Below are 22,752 nucleotides of genomic sequence, written 5' to 3' on the forward strand. Positions count from 1 at the left end.
CATTACCTCCAATCCCAGTTACATTTCAAAAGGTTAGAGAAAGAAACAAAACCAAAATAAATTCTGTGTATCTCATAGATGAGATCAGTTTGTTTTTTTTTTTTTTTACTGCTAAACCAAATATATGAAATAAAGACACTCTGACCATTTTGAACATTTAAGACTCTAATAACTTGGATTATGACCAGAGTCAATAATTCCTCCAAATAAGTTCAGAACTTCACAGGAAAATAATGGAGTGATTCTTTACATATTCTTCAATGGAAATAGTAGAAGTAAACATTTTTAACAGAAATATTATTTTCAAATATAAAACATTTTTAAAAGGTTGCCATTCTGCTCTTAAAAGAGCTCACTTTTGGGCTTCCCTGGTGGCGCAATGGTTGAGAAGCCGCCTGCCGATGCAGGGCACACGGGTTCGTGCCCCGGTCCGGGAAGATTCCACATGCCGCGGAGCGGCTGGGCCCGTGAGCCATGGCCGCTGAGCCTGCGCGTCCGGAGCCTGTGCTCCGCAACGGGAGAGGCCACAACAGTGAGAGGCCCGCGTACCACAACAACAACAACAACAACAAAAAAGAGCTTACTTTCTGCTTGCATTTATGAAAGCTAATTAATGACTTATTGGTTTAGTTTAGAGTGGTATAATAAAGTGGTATTTCTCTTTGGACCAAGTCCAGATTCTCTTCTGGTGTAGCATTTCACAAAAATCACATAATCTAATATATACATGGTATTAGGGGTTTAACTAATTATGAAATCAGTTTACTGTGTGGCCCTGTGAAGATGTAGATTCAGTGTCTCCATTTCCGTCTGCCTATTCTGTAATTACCATTGTGGCATGAACTATGTCTCATTCATGTTTCCATTTCCAGCACTTGACAAAGAGTCTTGCATACAGAAGGCAGGGAATCAATGTTTGTTGTCAATGAATATGTGGAAGGGTTATCTATATTATACTATGAAAGAGCCATGTAGTTAGCACTGGTGCTATGTATAAAGTTCAGTAGCCAGAAATACAAGAGAGGAATTCACAGCTTCAAGGAGAGTCAGTTTTACATTTTCATTTTTTTCCTAGTACTCTTTAAATTAGGGGAATTTAATAAAATATAAAAGACATTTTTATCTATAAAACACATTTTACATGTCTTTTAATTCTTCAAAACAATCACGTAAAGATTGTTTACAGATGAATAAACTGAAGTAACTTGAACATAAAGTGAGAGAGCTGGGTTTTGAACTCTGATATTTTGACTCCAGTCAGTGCCCTTACATTATACTTTGCTTAGAATAAAATTGGAAGTCATTGAGAGAACTAAATCAACTTTTAAAATCACTTCAAACTGTGGCTTTTAGGACATTTGATTCAGTCAATAAATAGACATCTTTCAATAAGTAGCCAGGTTTTCCAAGCTTGAGTTATTATGGATTTACTATGGATTCTTATGCTCTAAAGATTGCTAGAGGGAAACACCTATTCTCAACTTTTTGTCAAGAAAACAAACCTTGCAAAATTTAAAACTTTACTTCCATTCTATGTAATAATTAATCTATCCAGGTAGATATAGAGAAGAAAATGGAGAAAGGGGGAAAAAAGGGAGAAACAGATAGAAAAGAGCAATTCCATGACTGAGTTACAATCTAATATCTGAGAAAAGCAGATTTAAAAAAAATCATTTCAAAGGTCTACAAAAGAAAGAGCCACTTCACTAGCACAATTACACATTTTTCATAAGTTTAGTAGTATTAGATAAGTAGCCAAGATGACTGGAAATGAATGCCTGGCAATAATTAATAAAAGGTTTTCTTTAAAAGAGAAATTCTGTAAGCTATAAAAATAAAAGTTTTCCTCCTAAGCAGAGAGGATTATGTACCAGTTTTCAACAAGGGTGTTTGTTTGTTGTTTCACAGTCTTTAGATAGGAAAAGTCAGAACTACAATCAAATTCTAACATTTGAGAATTATATGAGGTGCAATTGAACACGGTAATAAAATGCCATCCATCCAGCAGTTTGGAGGAATATACTCCAAGAACTATGAGCCAAAATTACAAATAACCGCAGTACAGTTAGTACAGTTAGTGGATTGCCACTAAAACTCTCAATGATGAGAAGATTCCACTGATATGTAGTTCCCAGGGTCTCCTGTAAGTAGCAGCAGTAATAACAGTACTAACAGCAATAACAGCTGGAGCAGCAGCAGGAACAGCAGTAATTAGTAGTAATATTAGCAGGAGCAGCAGCTAGAGCAACAATGGCACCAACAACATGCATTTATTGAATGATTATTTTCTGTCAGGCCCGTGCCAAATAATTTGAATTATTTAAATAATTTGAATTATTTAAATAATTTGAATTATTTAAATAATTTGAATTATTTAAATAATTTGAATTATTTAAATAATTTGAATTATTTAAATAATTTGAATTATTTAAATAATTTGAATTGCATACAGAAGGCAGGGAATCAATGTTTGTTGTCAATGAATATGTGGAAGGGTTATCTATATTATACTATGAAAGAGCCATGTAGTTAGCACTGGTGCTATGTATAAAGTTCAGTAGCCAGAAATACAAGAGAGGAATTCACAGCTTCAAGGAGAGTCAGTTTTACATTTTCATTTTTTTCCTAGTACTCTTTAAATTAGGGGAATTTAATAAAATATAAAAGACATTTTTATCTATAAAACACATTTTACATGTCTTTTAATTCTTCAAAACAATCACGTAAAGATTGTTTACAGATGAATAAACTGAAGTAACTTGAACATAAAGTGAGAGAGCTGGGTTTTGAACTCTGATATTTTGACTCCAGTCAGTGCCCTTACATTATACTTTGCTTAGAATAAAATTGGAAGTCATTGAGAGAACTAAATCAACTTTTAAAATCACTTCAAACTGTGGCTTTTAGGACATTTGATTCAGTCAATAAATAGACATCTTTCAATAAGTAGCCAGGTTTTCCAAGCTTGAGTTATTATGGATTTACTATGGATTCTTATGCTCTAAAGATTGCTAGAGGGAAACACCTATTCTCAACTTTTTGTCAAGAAAACAAACCTTGCAAAATTTAAAACTTTACTTCCATTCTATGTAATAATTAATCTATCCAGGTAGATATAGAGAAGAAAATGGAGAAAGGGGGAAAAAAGGGAGAAACAGATAGAAAAGAGCAATTCCATGACTGAGTTACAATCTAATATCTGAGAAAAGCAGATTTAAAAAAAATCATTTCAAAGGTCTACAAAAGAAAGAGCCACTTCACTAGCACAATTACACATTTTTCATAAGTTTAGTAGTATTAGATAAGTAGCCAAGATGACTGGAAATGAATGCCTGGCAATAATTAATAAAAGGTTTTCTTTAAAAGAGAAATTCTGTAAGCTATAAAAATAAAAGTTTTCCTCCTAAGCAGAGAGGATTATGTACCAGTTTTCAACAAGGGTGTTTGTTTGTTGTTTCACAGTCTTTAGATAGGAAAAGTCAGAACTACAATCAAATTCTAACATTTGAGAATTATATGAGGTGCAATTGAACACGGTAATAAAATGCCATCCATCCAGCAGTTTGGAGGAATATACTCCAAGAACTATGAGCCAAAATTACAAATAACCGCAGTACAGTTAGTACAGTTAGTGGATTGCCACTAAAACTCTCAATGATGAGAAGATTCCACTGATATGTAGTTCCCAGGGTCTCCTGTAAGTAGCAGCAGTAATAACAGTACTAACAGCAATAACAGCTGGAGCAGCAGCAGGAACAGCAGTAATTAGTAGTAATATTAGCAGGAGCAGCAGCTAGAGCAACAATGGCACCAACAACATGCATTTATTGAATGATTATTTTCTGTCAGGCCCGTGCCAAATAATTTGAATTATTTAAATAATTTGAATTATTTAAATAATTTAACGTCCACAGATTATCTCTATTTCTTATAGCCACCCTGCAAAAAAATTATTACATACCTTTCACTAATGAGGAAGATAAGGTGAAGTAATTTTCACAAGGCTACAGAGCTGGTTAGATATACAACCAGGATTCAAACCTAGGACTGCCTTATTTTAAAGCTGTACTCCTTTCCCAACACTACACTTCACAAAAGTAAGGATAAAGGTACTTTTCAGTGTGGAGGATTAAAAACAGTAGATTCCTACATTTCAGTAAATGATATAGAAAAAGATATTCACAGTAGCTTCTCCATGTTTGTAGAGGAAGGTATGGTCTTCCAGGTGGGCAAATACCAGTGACTAGAGTGAGGTCGTAGAAGGATCTCAAAATCAGAGATGTGGGCTGAAAGATGAGATGAACCACAGTGTGGTCAGTATAAGGCAGTATAATTTAGGGGAAAAAACGATTTATACTATTTTTAAAGACAGAGATCACTAAAATGAACCTAGGATTCATAACTATTCCCTAAAACTACAAGTTTATTGAGCTTCAGACACCAAAAATCTAATTTTATGACTAATACGTGCTTCAAACAATTAGCTCTTAAGAAAGATTTACTGGGTTAGGAAAAAAAAGTTAACATAAATGATTTGTGAAAATGGTATGAGATGGTTAGAATGAAAAGCAGGCTGAAGACTAGGATAATTCTATCTGAATAAAATGCAGGCAGAAGTAAAATTATGAAAAGTAATAAGAGTAACAATGATAACTTTACAGTTACATAGTGCTTCCTATGTGACAATCACTTTCTAAGTACTATATACATATACTAACTCATTTAATTCCCTCTACACTTTATGAACAGGTACTGTTGTTTACATGCATTTTACAAATGAGGAATGAGGCAGAAGTCTGTAACCTACCCAAAGTCACACATGTTCTAGTAAACAGCAGGGTAGGAACTCCAAACTAGGCAATCAACTGCAGAGCCTACGCTCTTTAACCACTACACCACACTGTACCTTTAAGGGTCTGAGAGGGTTTAAAATGAAGCTGGCTATCAAATCACCTAATCTTAGTAACAAAGAAGTTCTCCTGAAGCTGTTTAACTAGGAAGTAAAACTTTACTATATAAGAAATTCCTTAACAGATAATAAAAGGCTGAAAATAGTCTCAAGAAAAGTAGGTAAGAGGGTAGATTGATAAGCTAAGCATAAGGAGTTACAGAGAAGCTAGAAACAGATAATGAGAGATTCTTAAGCTTCTTAGTGTGAAATCATGTAAAGTAACCATACTCTCCAACAAAAATATCCCTTGCTGCTATAATCAGAGGCAGAATAAACTAATAACTGGTCTGTCCCTGTTATGCATTTATTAGATTTTATAAACATAATAATGAGGATATCACTTTTCTGATATAATTTCTAAAAATATGAAAATGTACATTGCTAGCCTCTAGTTACAAACACTATCTTACAAATGATTCATAAACATAAATGAAATGTCTAGGAATCTATCTTAGGCAACAATACACAACTACTTTTTATTTTCCAGTTCATAAAATTTGAAGGATTACTCCAGATCAGTATTCTACACACTATTCCATGGAGATTAAGAAGTGAATAAGTATTCAAAGAAAAAAATTCTAAGGTCAAATAAATATTCTCATAGACATTCACAAGTCACATACAGCATGAAAAAGCCCATATCAAAGAATCAACTTAACTTTAACTTGCATTGCCTAAATTTATTTGACCATGGAAACTTTTCCCCCCAACTTATAAATTATGGACATTAGTTGTACAGTACAGAACCTGGGAAAAAATGACCTAGTTACCTTCTTTAATAGAAGTATAAGAGAACTACTTTTACAAGAGCCTATGAAAGAGTTAAATGTGCTGAGAAATAATGTGAACATTTAATTTTCTCAAGGTCAAAGACTCCCTGTTTCTGCTACTGGGAATAGGATATGTGGCATTCTAAATTTATCTTGTCATAAGAACAAATTATGACAATGTAAGTATAACCAATATTGAATAATAGAATCTCAGAAGTCTAGAACAAGTCAGCACTCACATTTTACAAATAGGGTAACTGAGGCTCCAAGAACACTGCCACTCTTCTGGTTTTCTTTCTATATCATCGGCCACTCCTTCTCAGTTTCCTTTGCCAATTCCTTCTCATCTCCCTGACCTTTTATTGTCAGATTCCCCAGAGCTCAGCCTATGGACCCTGCCCTTTCTCTCTCTCTACTGCATCCCTTGGTGATCTCATATAGTCCCATGAGTTTTTTTCACTGAATTTTAAATTTTGGTATAATTGTATATTCACATGCAGTTATAAGAAATAACACAGAGGGCTTCCCTGGTGGCGCAGTGGTTGAGAGTCCGCCTGCCGATGCAGGGGACGCGGGTTCGTGCCCCGGTCCGGGAAGATCCCACATGCCGCGGAGCGGCTGGGCCCGTGAGCCATGGCCGCTGAGCCTGCACGTCCGGAGCCTGTGCTCCGCAACGGGGAGAGGCCACGACAGTGAGAGCCCCGCGTACCGAAAAAAAAAAAAAAAAAAAAAAAAAAAGAAATAACACAGAGAGATTCCATATTCCCTTTGTCCAGTTTCCCCAATGATAACATCTTATAATACAAAATAACAGTAAAAAATTATAGCACAAAAGCATAAGCAGGATGTTGACAGTGATACATATCCCCACCTTACTCAGTTTTCCCCAGTTTTACTTGTATTTATTCCCATGACATTAAATGATATTTACAGCTTAGAATACCCCCCTAAATTCATACAGGTGAATGCTTATGACATCTCAACTTGCATATCTAACAGATATCACAAACTAAAATGTCCCAAATCACAGTCATCATCTTCCCTCTCAAATCTATTACTTCTAGTCTTCCCTATCTAAGATCAATGCCATCTTTGCGGTTGCTCACACTAATAACTGGAATCATCCTCAAAACTTTCTTTCTTCTACACTTCACATATAAACCATCAACGAATTCAAAACATGTCCCAAATCAAAACTCTTATCACCTAAACTGCTAGCAGCCTAGCCTAAATCCCCACCATCTCATATCTGTATTATTACAATAACCTCCTAATTAATCTCCCTGATTTTGTCCTTGGTCTTCTATAGTTTATTCCGAAGACAGAAGCTATGGTAATACAGACACTCTTCTGTATTTAAAGGTTTTCGTTGATTGTGGTTTTTATTGAGGTATAAAACACTCCTCTATTCAAAATGCTCTAATAGCTACTTATCTCATAGTAAAAGGCGAATTCCTTACAATGGTCCATAACGTCCTATACACATGGCCCACATTACCTTGCAGGCCCCAACTCCTACTATTCTCCCTCTTAATCACTTATTTGCAGCCAGACCAGTCTCCATGCAGTTCTTCTTTCAGGTCTTTACTCAAATGTCATCTCTCTGTGAGACCTTCCCTGACTACCAAATTTTAAATGGCAGCCTCCAAACTCCCACCCAGTACTTCTTATCCCCCTTCCCTTTGTTATTTTTCTCCATAGTATTGACCACTATCTAACATACTATGTACTTTATTTACTTTATATCGTCTGTCTTTCACCACTAAAATGTTCGTTCTGTGAGGGCAGAGATTTCAGTCCATTTTTCTAGCACTTAGAAGGGTGCCAGGCACAAAGCAGATGTTCAAGAAATATTTGCTGAATAAACAAATGAGGCCCAAAGAGGTGAGGTGTTATGCCAAAATATCATAAAAATAGGGCAAGAATCCAAGTCTCTGTAGTTTAGCAGTCATTTTTTCTCAAAATAGCCATGGACTTAAACTGAACCAATCTCATTTTTTATTCAGTGGTAACCAAAAGCACACATGCATGAAATGGCAATTTCTGATCAGGTGAATAAACTATTTAGAATAACCTGATGGCAAGGAGGGATTAGACTCAAGCTAAAACTCATTAGCACAAAATTAAAATATGACCAACTGCCTATAATCAACAAGTTTTATACTAGCTGCCTTAGGTGTTTTATTTAAATTATATTTTTAAAAAGGAAGTTATAGGTGATAGAACTTTAGGAGTTTAAACTTTAAGAAAATGAACTTGATAATACTATAAAATAGTGTCCTATGGAAGAACACAAAGCAGTACTCTTACATTGCTATATCAAGAATACAATTTCTCATATTTTTTAACTATAGCCAAGGTAGAGCAAATATCTATAAATGAAAAAGGAACTTATGTTAAAAATGTAAAGAAGTTGTTTCTGGGCAAAATTTTTTAATTTTTAAAAAAACTGGGTAGAAAGAGGGTGAATGACAAAACTTCCCAGAGATAGATAAGGAAATAAAGACTAGCATAACACCAAATCCACCTACTGAGAGACAAGCCACTTGCAGAGCTTTTGAAAAATTATTCATTTACCATAGAAATTAGTTTGGAAATTTAAAACTAATGGGTTCAAATTTTTTGATTATTAATTGCAAAAAGCACATTAAATAATAAGTAGTCATCTATACTGGCTTTAAATCTGTTTCAAAGTAAAACTGAGCAAGTTCTGACTTCAGAGTAAAAAAACATGACGGAGTCATACTTCCAGAGCCTGCCTAACTCTTATGGCAACTAAGATCACAAAAGGTATTTTGCAAGTCATTAAAATTCAATAAATTGGTAGAGTATAAACAGTGACCTTTCAATTGTGCCAAAGGAAAAAAAGCAAGATGCACTAAGTAGATACACCTCTCAGTGTGCAGGCCAAATAATAGGGCTTCCAAGAAACAAAGGCAATGCTCCTATTTATATGATTAAATCTACAGCTTTCATATGAAATTCTTTATTAGTAAATAATTCCTGAGGCACTTAAACAACAAAATTTTTATTAAAACAAAATAATATCATCAAAACTGTTTATTAGAGCTATAGTCAATGTAACTAAAATAAACAAATGTCAACTTTAAAAAATATATATATGTGGAAATATGTTTTATATATGATAGAAACAAGTGCATTATTGGCCCCTATATTTTTTAATGTTACCACTACCCAAAGGAACTATTAATAGCTAAGTAGGTATTATGTATTAGATGTACAAATATGTAACTTTAAAACTTGTTTTACTGTATAAAAAAATAAAACTAAATTTAAAAAAAAGGTCTCCAAGAATAGGTTTTGTCAATTCTTTACACCTTAGAACTCACAACTACTAAGATAATATTAATAATAATAATCCTGAAATAAGAATGGATATAATAATGTCTAATGGTCTGAACAACAGCCAAATTAAAAAGCTATAAATAAGCAGCTATAGGAAATCTGTAGAGAATTCTAGGGAGTATCTTGGAGTTCTTAACAAAACAAAGCAAACACTAAACAACAGTTTAAAGAATATAAAAATAGACATCAATACATTTGGAGAACATAAAACCAAGCTATCAAAATTAAACTAAATTTTTTAAAAATAAAAAATCTGATAATTGATGTTGTTAAAAAACTATGAAGTTACTCCTGGGTAATACATTTTAAATAACAATAAAAATAAGTGAAGTTTTGGAACATAATTGTAGAGACCTGTTGTTCCAAGGATATGAAAAATAACCATTTCCTAATAACCGGAGCTTTTGTATTCCTTGGATGCATTCATGCTAGAGGAAGATTAAAGGGCAGCAGCCAAAATGACTAAACTTCAACTGGGACGCTGAAGCACAGATTTGATTTTCTTGGCCAGAAGTGACCCACAAGCTTAAGATCAAGAGCCAAAGCCCCCAGTGGGAAGCTGTGCTCTATTTGGTAGGCCTTGACACCATCTCTGGCTATATCAACATCAGCCTCACGGAAGGCCAGCCATGAGAGAAGGGAGTCTCCCCAAGATCTGATTTCCTGAGACCACAACCTAGAGCAGGTCCCACAGTCAAATTAGTCACATTCCTTGGAAAGAGAGAACAGGCATCAGTTGTGTCCATCGAAGGGGGACACTGTCCAGGTGTACCCTGAACATTTTTTGAAATCTCTGGGCTGCTTCTCCATCTGAAAAATAAGAAAAATAGCACAATGACAGACAACGAATGAGGAAAAAGACAGTCATCCGGCCTAAAAAACTTAAGACTTATAAGAAATTAAGAAAGCAGACAAAACAGACAAAAAGACAAACAGCCATATCATTTGGAACATATTATTCTGAAGTCAAGTACAGCAGAGAAAAACACAAATTATTTTAAGCAAAGTAAGAAATGACCATAGCAACAAAAGTTATTTTTGGAGAGAGCCAACTGGAGAAAAAAAAACGTATGTTAAGATATGTCAACCTGACACAAAGATAAGGTGGAATAAGAATCTAGTCCCATTTGAAGCTGAAAAGAGCTGAATAATGAGAGCTAGTGTCATGAACTTGGCTGCTTAACTGCCTTTGTGTAAGAAAACATCTCAGAACTTTGAACTTAGGAAATTCCAACTTGTCTTGCACCAGGTCACGAGCTCCATAGAGCAGGAACCTATTTCAACAAGCAGCTTTAAAAAAAAAACAAAACAAAACAAAAAAAATACTTTAATATTTTTCATTTCTATTAATGATACATTTTAAAATGCAATAGTGCTAAAATCCATCAAAGTAAAATGCACTGAATAAAAATTAAACTTACTCAGAAAGATGTTCAGAAGTTGGGATACAAACAGAAACTGAAATTAGAAGAAAAGTATTATATTTAAAACAGCATATGAAATATGATGAGTGAGAAAAACGATTTAGTAAAGAGCACATACTGTGGCTGACCAATAATACCGGAATAAATATCAACAATCCAAAGTAAAACAATTTCATATACGTACCTTTCTCTATTACAACTTGACAAGCATGAGTTTCATGTTGACTTAAGTGTGTAGCCATATTATCTAAGCCAGAAACATCAGTTAGGAAATCACAATTAAGGCACACTAGAGTAATGCCCCTATAAAAAACAAAGCAAATAGTATAAAAGAAAACGTTTTTATCTTTTATGAAAATCCACACACCAGTTCAATGAATACTTTTCTGTGATTTGCTGTTTGTGTCATAACTGTCATTCCAATTTTTGTTATATAAACTTGATATAACTGAAATGATTTTCTAGAAAATGTCATATTCAAATTATACTACCATTTGTTTACAGAAAGTATTTTTGCTTTATAAACTTTTCTCTCTCATATCAGTTACTGAAAGCTAAGAGTCAAGAGACCTACAGTCCAGTCTTGGCTCCACTAACAACATGTGTCACTTTGACAAGTCACAGTCTATTTGTGCCTATGCCCATCTGCAAAGCAAGAGTTCAGTATATATAAATGTACAATATATACATTAGTCAGTGTATATTCACTAAGGCTGTCGTTACACATACTGTACTACTAGTGTACTGTACTGTAAATACAATGATGACCAAAAAATACAGTCTGTGCTCTAATGGAACATTTATCTAGTGTTTATCTAGTTGAGGAAAAAATTAGAAATGTGAAGGCTTTAAAAATAGATTATGTCGTAGCTGCTATCGTTGTATACTATGTGTTAAAGATTTTCCCACATATTATTTAGTTTATTCTCACCACAAGCATCCAAGGTTGGTATTATTCTCATATAACACTGAATTAACTGAAGTAGCTAATTCACTACTTAAGTCCAAAGTCTGAGTTCCTCAGCATCCCAGTACTCTGAACTGGCCCACTTGCTTGGACCTAAACTACTTGTTCCCTTAACAAAACTTCACTGAGTACTGTAGTTCTTAAATATGTAATGATTATAAATTTTCAAAAAGGTTAGAAAGCAATTCCCATAGTCATCAATACATGTTTTTTGAATTCACGAATAGTTTTTATGCTTATTGGATCAAACTGTGCAGCATTTGCTATTTGAAGTATTTGAACATAATTGGCGTATTATAGTATGTAAAATTGGTCTTAAGACTCTAATTTAAAATGTGTTTAAACTTTTAGCTTTGAGTTTTATTTTAAAATATTAAGCCTGCAAAAATATGCGAATGTTTCAGAGAATTTAGAAAGCCACTATGTTTAATTTATTATGTTTATTAGAGTTAAGCACTTGGGAGCTTGTGGGTCAAGCATCTGAAGAGCTGTTTAAAAGAAAATCAAATATATTAAACATATAAATGATGCTACATTGTTTAAAGGTAATTGAAGTGTAAATGAGACTTTAAAAAATTCTAGTCTGTTCAGCTTAAATGAACTTTATCAAACATTATTTAAAGGCCCGCTTGAAAGTGATTTTTAAAAATAAATCTATTTATTTATTTATTTATGGCTGCGTTGGGTCTTCGTTGCTGCACGTGTGCTTTCTCTAGTTGTGGTGAGTGGGGGTTACTCTTCCTTGCAGTGCGTGGGCTTCTCATTGCGGTGGCTTCTCCTGTGTGGAGCACTGGCTCTAGGCGCACGGGCTCAATAGTTGTGGCTCGCAGGCTCTAGAGCTCAGGCTCAGTAGTTGTGGCGCACGGGCTTAGTTGCTCCGCGGCATGTGGGATCTTCCCGGACCAGGGCTCGAACCTGTGTCCCCCGCCTTGGCAGGCAGATTCTTAACCACTGCACCACCAGGGAAGTCTCGAAAGTTATTATTAAATGTACTAGATTTCTAAATGGAATATTTTTAAGCTTAAGGAAAGTTAAGATTTAAACACTTAAATTTAATAATTACAGTCTTTTTCTATTAACAAACTGCCCTCAACAGACACTAAAAGTAGTCTCAATGGTAAGTAGCTAAATGCCTATTCCACTCGACATAGTTAATTGGACCAGGGATGGAATGTCTAACTCAAGCCTTCTCTGAACAGGGATCTGTAACTGGGATATATAATCACATTTCTTGATCTGGGAAAATGTGGGAGGCTAGGAATACTATGTTTGGGTCATCAATAGAGAAAGCTGGTCTACACAGAGAGAGGAGAATGGAACCCATGTCCAGAGAAAATAACAGAGACAAAATCATTCTGCTTCAGCAGGTCAGATTAGAAAGAAGCCGTGTAACTGACGGCTTTCTGTTTCCCTTGTATGTTCTGGTTGTATCTCTTCCTTCTAGGGGTCCATGAGGGTCTTTGGAATCCTGCTAATAAATTATTTTTGCTTAGGTGGAAAAAAAATAGATCATGTAATGTGATCATTGTTATTGTCAGTTTATTAACAAAGCATAAATACATTTCTGAAGTTCATCACATACATTAAAATTTTAAATGTTTTACCAATATACAAATACAAACAAATAACATACCTTAGATTGACTTCTCCCCTAAAGCTCTAGTCTAACAGTCTGCTGTATATTTTCCCCTAGATGTCATACTGGCACATAAAAAACTGACCTTCATAAAACTAAAATCATGTACTTCCTTCCCAAATTAACTTATCCTGACTGGCCTTTCTTAAGATGCCATTTCCTCTGAAAATAAAGCTCAACCTATAGTTATCTCTGTCTCTTCTTCCTTAAACAGTCAGTATGTCAAGCATTTTATATCAACAATTTATTGAGTACTTATTGTGTGCTAGTCTAACAATTTTAGACATACCATCTCATCTAAATCTAAACAACCCATAAAAGGTAGACGCTATAATTTATCACCTTTTTAATAGAGGATGGAGTTAGCTTAGTAATTTACCAAGGACACAGAGCTGGTAAAGATCAAGACCAGGTTTGAAATCAAGCACTTTCATTCCAGAGCCCAATTTCTTAAAGATGATATAATACTATCTCACCATTCTAACCCAAGTCCTTACTAGATTATTCATAACTACCACAAAAGTCCTAATCAATAGGATTCATGCATCTATAACTCACCCTATTGTTAAAGGTGAGAAGAAATTCAACCTTCCTTCAGTTTCACTCAATTCTATATAAAACATCAAAGGTTGTCCAGCGCCCTCCAAAATAAGTCCAAACTCCTTAGCCTTATTTTCAACGCTTTTACAATCTGGCTCTAAGCTCAAAACTATTGCCCCCGATTTCAATATTATTACTATAACTTCAATGCTCCATTCATTTACTACTACCATTCCCCCTCTGTACGCCTTCTACTTTTTCATTTCTGCACCTCTATTCAGGCTATTCCAACTCAAATGCCCCTGTACCTCTTCTATCAGTATAAACAATACTCATCCTTTAAAGCCAAGTAAACTAACACCTATGTAGATCATTCCAAGTAAAGTAATCTCGCTCCCCTTTGAAAAACAAACAACTAACATTGCACTTATTAAAATTCCTCTTGCTTTACTGTGGTTATTTACATTCACCTCTTATCTCCCACCCAATAAAATGTACATTCTCTGAAGGTTGGCTCCAAGACTTCTTCATTATTACTATTATCTTTACAGGATCTGCTACATTATAGACCTAATAGATACATAGTAAATAGCTGAAGAACAAATATTCCATTCCAATAAAAGAATAATTACAAAAATTATTGTTCTATACAATTATAAGTTTCTATGTTCCATTCACAGAGATAGGCAAATTTTCAATCTGAGACTTATTCAAGTTGAGAGAAAAACATCCCAGAGCTTTAAAATCATATGATTCATTTAAAAACCAAACACAACTGAGCTTAACAACAGTGAGGTGAAAATTAAAAATCTCATCTTTTGAATGCAATAAAACTCTTCATTCTTATAAACATTTTCAGTATAGGCAACCTCTAATATAACTGAATCTAAATTTTCAGTATAGGCAACCTCTAATATAGCTTAATCTATTTCCTTGAATTCAGTAAATGTTTTAAAATTAGTACTAATATATTTTTAAAACTGAACCAAATTTTTCTCTCCCTGTGAGCTACTGGTCCAACATCATAGATGGGACCTATTGTCCACATAAGTCATTTTCAATACATACATTAATTTATTCAACAAATATTTACTGGGTGCCTAATCACTATCAATGCCTGGCATAGACAAAAATCCAAACCACACACATTCTAGTGAGAGGACACAGAAAATAAACAAAGTATACAGTGAATGAGATGATAAAAGATGATCCAGAGAAAAATGAAGCATAAAAAGGAGATAAAGAGCACTGGGGTAAAGCACAGGAGAAAGGATATAATTTTAAATCAAGTGGTCAAGGAAAGGCTCACTCATCAGAATAAAGACCCAAAGGAGACAAAGGAGCTAATCATACAAAAATCTGGGAAAGAGCAAACTAGTCACAGAGAATAATAAGTACAAAGGTCCTGAGACATAATATCATCCCCTCTTCCATCTTTTCCACTAACCCAAAATATCAAAACAAGTATTGGTTAACCTTATCTGTATAGATTAGCTGGTGCAGCAAAGATACTGATATTTCAGGTAGCAAAGGTGACATGAGCAAAAAATAAAGAGCAGTGGGGTCTAAAGAATTCAGAAGAATATGAAAAACATGGTGCTCAGTGAATTCTGAGTTAAGTGTGTGGTAAAACCAAATTCTCAATGTCTTCAGAAATATTCATCAACAGTCCTTTCTGCACAGTAAGCAAATTGTACACTTCTCTTAATTTGAAAAGGAAAAAGAATTATACAGACTACATACTAATTTCAAGAATTCCAGTGGTTTAAGAAATTTACTTCAAAACTGAAAAAGTGTTAGTCACTTTACTACATATTTTCGGTATTTTTTTTTAATTCAAATATTGTTGGATAGCCCTACTTTTGTTCTCATTTTACAGTGCAAATACATGAAGACTTCATCTTGACACCATTGGTCACCCCTGAAAAAAATTCAGCGAGAGAATATAGACTAATCAGGTACTTCGTAAAACACTCTGGCAGTTCCTCAAAGGCTTGACATAGGGTTACCATATAACCTAGCAATTCTAATCCTAGATATATACTAAAGAAAAATGAAAAGGCATGTCCAAACAAAAATGAGTACACAAATGTTCACAACAGCAATATTCACAACAGATTCAAAGTTAAAATAACCTAAATGGATAAACTATCATATATACATACAATGGAATATTATTCAGCAATAAGAAAAAGAAGCACTGATATATGCTACAATATGGGTGAATCTTGAAAACATTATGCTAAATGGAAGACACAAATCACAAAGGATCACATATTTTATCATTCCATTTACATGAAATGTTCAGAATAGGCAAATCTAAATAGACAGAAAGTAGATTAGTGGTTGCTTAGGGATGAAAGGAATTGGAAGGAAATGGAGATAACCACTAACAGGTACAGAGTGCCTTTTTAAAGTGACAAAAATGTACTAAAATTAACTGTGGTAACTGCACAATTCTGTGAATATACCAAAAACTATTAATTGTACAATTTAAATGTGTGAATTGCATGGTATATGAACTGTATCTCAATAAAAATGTTATATACAAAAGATTTAAGTCATATAATTTTTCAATAGAAAAAAATTTAAAAGATCAACTAGTTACCTGAGATCTTCTGAATACTTCTTAAAGATACAAAACCTTTTACTTGGACGATTACTATGAAAGCTGAGAGAGACAAAACAGATTTTATTAATTTTACTATACAGTAAGTCATATTAATTTATAGCTATATATCAAGTCTATACTTAAATCTCCAGTTTTGAATAAAATCCCTGTTTCATTCAGCATTTTAGCTTACATTCCAACTTATCTATTTCATTAAGCATATTCTTATACGATTAGCACCTCACCCTCACATAAAAAAAGGAAATACTCAAGAGTTTAAAAAAGTAAAGCACATCAAATTATTTTCTTACACTGTTAAGAGTTGAAAACAATTTAAAAGTTTTGCTAATAACATTTTTGCTATAATATGAGTGGTTACCAATAAGAATCATTTTAAAAATCCTTTTCCAACATGTTTGTGTTGAGGAAGGGGAGTAGATTCCAAATTATCCTGGAAGTAAACAGTAGTTGAGCTAAATGCCACTGTTTACCATTTGTAAAATAAAACATTTAGAATTCTCTGCAATTACTAGTAGTGGTTTTTTTTTAAAAAAACAAATTAAAGCAGAACTCTTGAGCTAAAACAATGCTTCCCCTAAGCACAGAACAGAAAACCCCTAACCAAGCTTTGTAGCCGATGATGATAGCTTTTACATACCCTTTTAAATCTGATAAGGAAAGCTTTCCTATACTAGAAAACCAGGATCGGCTTAGCACAGTACTACTTAGCACAGATAAAAGTGGAGTCATAGACTAGTAACATCAGCATCATCTGGGAGCTTATTTAGAAATGCAAAGTCTTATGCCCCCCCCCCCACATAGCTACTGAATTAAGCTCTGGCAGTGGGGCCCAGGAATCTGTTTTTGTTTTTTTTTTTTGCAGTATGCGGGCCTCTCACTGTTGTGGCCTCTTCCATTGCGGAGCACAGGCTCCGGACGCGCAGGCTCAGCGGCCATGGCTCACGGGCCGAGCGGCATGTGGGATCCTCCCGGACCGGGGCACGAACCCGTGTCCCCTGCATCGGCAGGCGGACTCTCAACCACTGCGCCACCAGGGAAGCCCCAGGAATCTGTTTTAACAAGCTTTTTCAGTAATTCTTATGCAAGCTAAAGTTTGAGGAGCAGGAGCTTGCAATGATAGACCTAAAGTAGCCAACACACGAAGTCAATTCTAAGTCTCAGATACAAGGCAACCATCAACAGCAGAGCATGTATGTATGGGAAAAGAAATACTCTGACCAGTTATAATCCCCAGAGAACATTCTCAGAAGATTTCCAATAGTTGTTTCTTCAATCTGGGGATAACTACTACTAAAGAGTTTATAAATTCAGCATAACATGACAAAAATAACTGAATGGTTTTTTTAGGAAGAAACCATCAAGAGGTTGGGAACCACTGAAATTATATGCCAAAATTTGTGCACATAACTGTATTTCCTCAGAGTGTGTCCCAGATTTTATCTGATTCCCCAATAATGTGAACCAAGTAAATTATTTTTTTAAATGAGATTTAAAAGTAACTTTTAAAAACTCTTTCTTCCTTCTCAACAGACTGTTTCGGTTTCTTTATTTGGTAAGAGGAGAGGGAAAAATTACGTTTTAGGGTCTTTTGATGGCTTCCATTTCTGTCTATAACTTGTACCTTATTAAAATGTTGGTACTTTTAAAATTTTAGTTGTCTGAATCCAGTTTTAGAGTTCCTACCTATAAAAAAAGACTTATACTGTCATTTTATTTATATTTATTACACAAATTCCATTCTTCTAGTTTTGTATTATAGGAATGGAAAAGTGGATCTGTAGCTCACCAATAAAGAGGGAAAAAAAAAACTACCTTTCTTCTTCCTATTAGACCTGTGTAAAGTTAATAACAATAGGGAAATAATCTAAGAAAGGGAAAAAAAGGTTAAGATTTTTATTACGATACAGTAAAACATAACATTAAAATCTAGGTTTTGAAAATTCACCATCTACTTAGACTATATGTACATAATTATCAAAACTCATTAAGCTATTCTCTAAAAATAGATGAATTTTATTGTATATAAATTATACCTCAATAAGACTAGAGGCAAAAAAACCTCCCTTTGACCATCTTGCTTTGATATAAGTAAAAAGTTTACCTCTGAAAAAATACAAAAGTACGCAACAGGGCTCCCCTGGTGGCGCAGTGGTTGAGAGTCTGCCTGCCAATGCGGGGGGGCACGAGTTCGTGCCCCGGTCCGGGAGGATCCCACGTGCCGCGGAGCGGCTGGGCCCGTGAGCCATGGCCGCTGAGCCTGTGCGTCCGGAGCCCGTGCTCCGCGACGGGAGAGGCCACGGCAGTGAGAGGCCCGCGTACCACAAAAAAAAAAAAAAAAAGTATGCAACAATATTGACAGTATGCCTACTATTAAGACACCAGACTAGAGGTTGATGATACAATAAAGCAGTTTGTCTGCCTTAGAGTTCATGGTCCAGGGTTTGGGGGGGAAGGTAGTCAAAAAGCATCTGGTACAGAATAAATGCCTAATAAACATTTGCTAAACAAGTGAATACATATTCATTATCACAGGATAAACATCAACAGTGACACACACACAGTTTTATGGTTGCATGAGGGAACAATTAGTAGTACATTACAGTTAGGAAGGTACTGTACTGACTTACTCCAGGCAAAGCAAAGAAAATAAGAGTTGAAGGCTCTTGGAAAAGTAGTTAGGAATTAGACATTAAAAGGTCTTACATTCTCCAGAAAATTTGAACTTCATCCTATTAATATTAGGAAGGTAAAGGATTTTAGGCCAAAAAATATCCTGACCAGATATAGTAACAAAAGAAAGGAAGAAATGGAAAAGGGCCGAAGGGGTGGGTTGTGGACAGAAGACCATTTATGATGCCATTACAATAATCTTAACTGTTCTTCTAATGACTATTATTTAGTGCCAATAAATCTATATAAAAAATATAATGAACTAAAGCATATCCTATAAAAATTAATTCGGTAATCTGTCTTATTATTATATAGGAACAAATTGTTATACCAGCTTTCTTTTTCCTTGGAAAATTTTTAAATCATCCTTCAAAGCCTAAATGAAATGTCATTTATACAATACCTTCTCATTTCTTGTTTAAAGAATTCATCCTTACCTTCTCTGGGCTCTCACAGTCATTTGTTTATCACATTAAGCTAGGTAAATATATCTCTCCTACTAAATGGTGAAAATTAAAGGCAAGGACTTTACGATACCGAATAATGACAATTTAGAAATAATACCTATAATTACTTGAATATCTCCTAAGTGCAAATAAAATATTAAGCACTTTAAGTACATTTCCTCTAATAATCACTGTAACTTTCTCTTCAAGAAAAGGAAAATGGGAATCAGTTAAGTAATTTGCCCAAAGTCACACATGTAATAAATAAATGGTGAAGCTTGGTTTCAAATCCAGATTTGTCAGATTCTTCACCACCAGCTTACCACACTTCTTAGCAAACAGTAAGCTCTGCTAGAAAAAGAGATATTAGGTACTTATGGCTGTTACCTTAATTCTATTACACGTAGAGAAAAAAAGCCTTCTTTCTTATACATAATGTTGAAGAATAATAGCAATATTACACAGTAATGCATTTGCATTTTTTCAGGTGACTTCTAAAGCTATAAGCAAACAGGGTGCAATAATTTAAACAACCAAACCCAAATAATGCTACTTTTTTAAAAAATCACTTAAAAATTATATGTTTAATGATGCTATTCTTTGTAAGAGTCTTATTCCAAAAATGCTCCAACTGCATAAGATTTTTTAATATCCTCTTTTGAGATTTTATTTAGAGGCTTTCTTTTATAATTACAATAATGACTCTCACTTGCTGTTTGTAATGTGCTAGGTGACATGGTAAATACAAAGAGCCCTTTCTTCTCAAGGAGATAATACAGATACAAACAAACATAACAAAAGGCAGAACAGATGAATGGCACACAACTCAAAGCGAGGAATGATCCCTGTGAGTGGTTGTGGTGATCAGACACTTCAAAGAAGGTAAAGTGAAAGGAAGGACAGGGGCATTCCAGGGACTAACAAAGAATAAGGAAAAGCCACTGTCAAAAATGAGAATGGGAGAAAGTTTATTCTGGAGAAGAGCAGTCTGAGACTGGAGGGGAAAAGACCAACTGAGAGTACAGAGGTAGTATAGGATAGGGATTGAAGGGACTTATTCTCTGGAGAAAATGAAGTTTCTGTACATATAAAACTCAAGCCTGTAACAAGAATTCACACTGGGAAGAAGTAGTGGTTGGGCCATTCAATGGGATATCTAAGGCAGTGAGTGAGGCAAGGGTACATATGAAGTAGAGAAAAAGGAAAAGTGATCTACCAAACCCTAAGAGTGGCAATGGAAGCTTTCAGTTCCACATGAGGCAATAACCATGAGTAAGATTGTGTGTCCTGACAATGAAGTGCAGGGTTGGGGCTCACTGGGAATTGGGATAAGGGTAGAAGGGAGTTGGGCTAATTGGGAATGTTTTAGAATAGAATGGATTTGGAGGTTTTACAGGACAAATGAGAAGCCTATGATAAATGGGAGAGGGAAGAGTAGAATGACCCTTGGCTTAGGAAAACACAAAATATTTTACAATTTGCTCCCCTATAAACTAAGGGCAGAATTAGGGCCGCATTTGGGGAGCCATACATTTGTCAAAGAACAAGAGACATTCCACACATAAGTACACTTGGGAAAGGATGGCCGGGGCCTGGTTTAGAGGAAATGGATTATAGGTGTAGTCCACTGTAGTAGGTGGGAGGCAGAGAGGCAGAATGCAGAAGGTGTTGTCTCAGGAAGCCATGATGCACAGTGGCACATCAAGAGAACTTCACAAGCTTAAGATACTTGCAACAGTGAATTGTTTTCCAGCTGGTATTCCACATTCACACAAATGATGCCCTGAAAGAGTATTTGGACGGTAGTAAAGTGAATTCTGTAAAGATGATAATGTTTGGTTTATTTAGGTTCTTTTTAGATGCCAATGAGTCAAAGGTAAAAAAAAAAAAAAAAACCACGAAATAATTAGAAATACAGAGTTAGATCTCAGGAAAACTAAGGAATGAAACTGGAAGATTCAAAGTTGAAAGGTAAAAGTGACAGTGGTTACATTACGAAGAAAGGAAATGTAAGGAGACGAGAAGAGCTGAAGGAAGAAAAGGCAATGAATAGGTTTAGGCAAAAAGGAAGAAGAAAAATAGTGGTACGGTTAAACACAAGCTGAGGAGAACAGTTTCAAAAGTGAGTGACAACAATGACTCTAAAGAAGTCATAGAGTAGTAAGAGTGAAAAAAAGAATAAATATGGGGATCAGTACTTGACAGATAATCTTTAAAGGGGCAGTGTTAGTTGGTAGGTGAGGATGATACTCAAATTAAAAGGTAAAGAAATGAATCACGAATATGCTAGTAACAAATACTTTTTACAAATGTTCATGGTAATAAGACAAGAGATAAGGAAAGTAGGCAGTAAGGACAAGTCTCCCTCATCTTAAAAAAAATACCTGAAATCATCTGTAAGCAGAAGGAACCTGGTAGATAGAAGATGAAGTTGCAAATTAACTGAATGAAGTTGTGGAAGAACTAGAGGAGATAAGGGGCAGGGTTAACTTTGGAGAAGCAGAACATGTTTGATTTCTGAGATTAATGCCTGGATAAATGTAACAGGAAAAAAATTTGAGGCTGAAAAGATTAATTAAAAGGATGACCTCCAACTCAGTATTTGTAGGCCATGTTAATAACTAAGAGAAGCCGAAATAAAATCTTTAGAGTACCAAAAAAATGTTTAATCAGATACTGTAGGTGAGAATAAAGAAGTATTTAAAAATAAAAAGATAGGACCCAATTCAAGTTAAAGATCATGAGTCAGAGTTGATTGAATCAAGCACTATTTGGGCGTCTAGAACTGAGCATAAAGTTCAGAAGAAAAAGATGGTCAAGTCTTTGGCCTTTATGCCAGGTGAGCATGACTAAATGTGTAAAGGATTCTAGAACAAAAACAAAGCAGCAATCAAAACAGACGACCCTGAGGGTTAGGATGACTATAGTTAGATAGGTGCTGCTGGACTGGAAAAAGAACTCAAAGCCCAGAAAGTCATTGGGAAATGGGAATTCAAAAGAAATGAACAGTATATATGACAAGATTAACATAGTACTGTGGTAAGAAAGGGGGTACAACAAGTTTAAAGGTGATGTAAAGCACTGGCAATAAAGAAGTCAAGTTACCATAATGTCAGGCTAGTCATCAAGGTGGTTAAAAAACTGTGAGAGAGGTTCTGGAGTCGTCAAGAAACGTGGGAGAGCCCTTGAAAGGAGTACCTGATAATGACCAGAAAGTAACACAGAGGTCATGTTGTGATCTATAAGAAAATCACTTTTATTAATCATATTCTAATTCTAACTTTTGAAAAAACGGAACCTCACTTTGAAAAATCAACCTAACTAGATTATATCTGAACAACTTTTGACTA

General features: G+C 34.8%; 1 protein-coding gene across 14 annotated transcripts in view; it reads right to left on the reverse strand.

Annotated features, from left to right (window-relative positions):
* ZNF280D (zinc finger protein 280D) overlaps positions 1–22,752 on the reverse strand; it is a 156,963-nt gene that overhangs the window by 62,934 nt on the left and 71,277 nt on the right. For 12 of the 14 annotated variants that reach the window (XR_003682152.2, XM_028496357.2, XM_055087978.1 and 9 more), the window contains 3 exons: positions 16,263–16,325; positions 10,696–10,814; positions 10,509–10,545 (listed from right to left, as the gene is read on the reverse strand). Coding sequence is in view for 13 of the 14 variants with exons in the window: in XM_028496357.2 (XP_028352158.1) it covers positions 10,509–10,545; positions 10,696–10,814; positions 16,263–16,325 (219 nt within the window). In the remaining variant the exon portion in view is untranslated. Of the gene's footprint in view, positions 1–9,326; positions 9,898–10,346; positions 10,378–10,508; positions 10,546–10,695; positions 10,815–16,262; positions 16,326–22,752 lie in introns of those variants that run through there. The other 2 variants (XM_024128738.3, XM_028496358.2) reach the window with 2 other exon arrangements.

Source organism: Physeter macrocephalus, chromosome 11 (assembly GCF_002837175.3).
Source record: "Physeter macrocephalus isolate SW-GA chromosome 11, ASM283717v5, whole genome shotgun sequence".
NCBI classification, from domain to species: Eukaryota; Metazoa; Chordata; class Mammalia; order Artiodactyla; family Physeteridae; genus Physeter; species Physeter macrocephalus.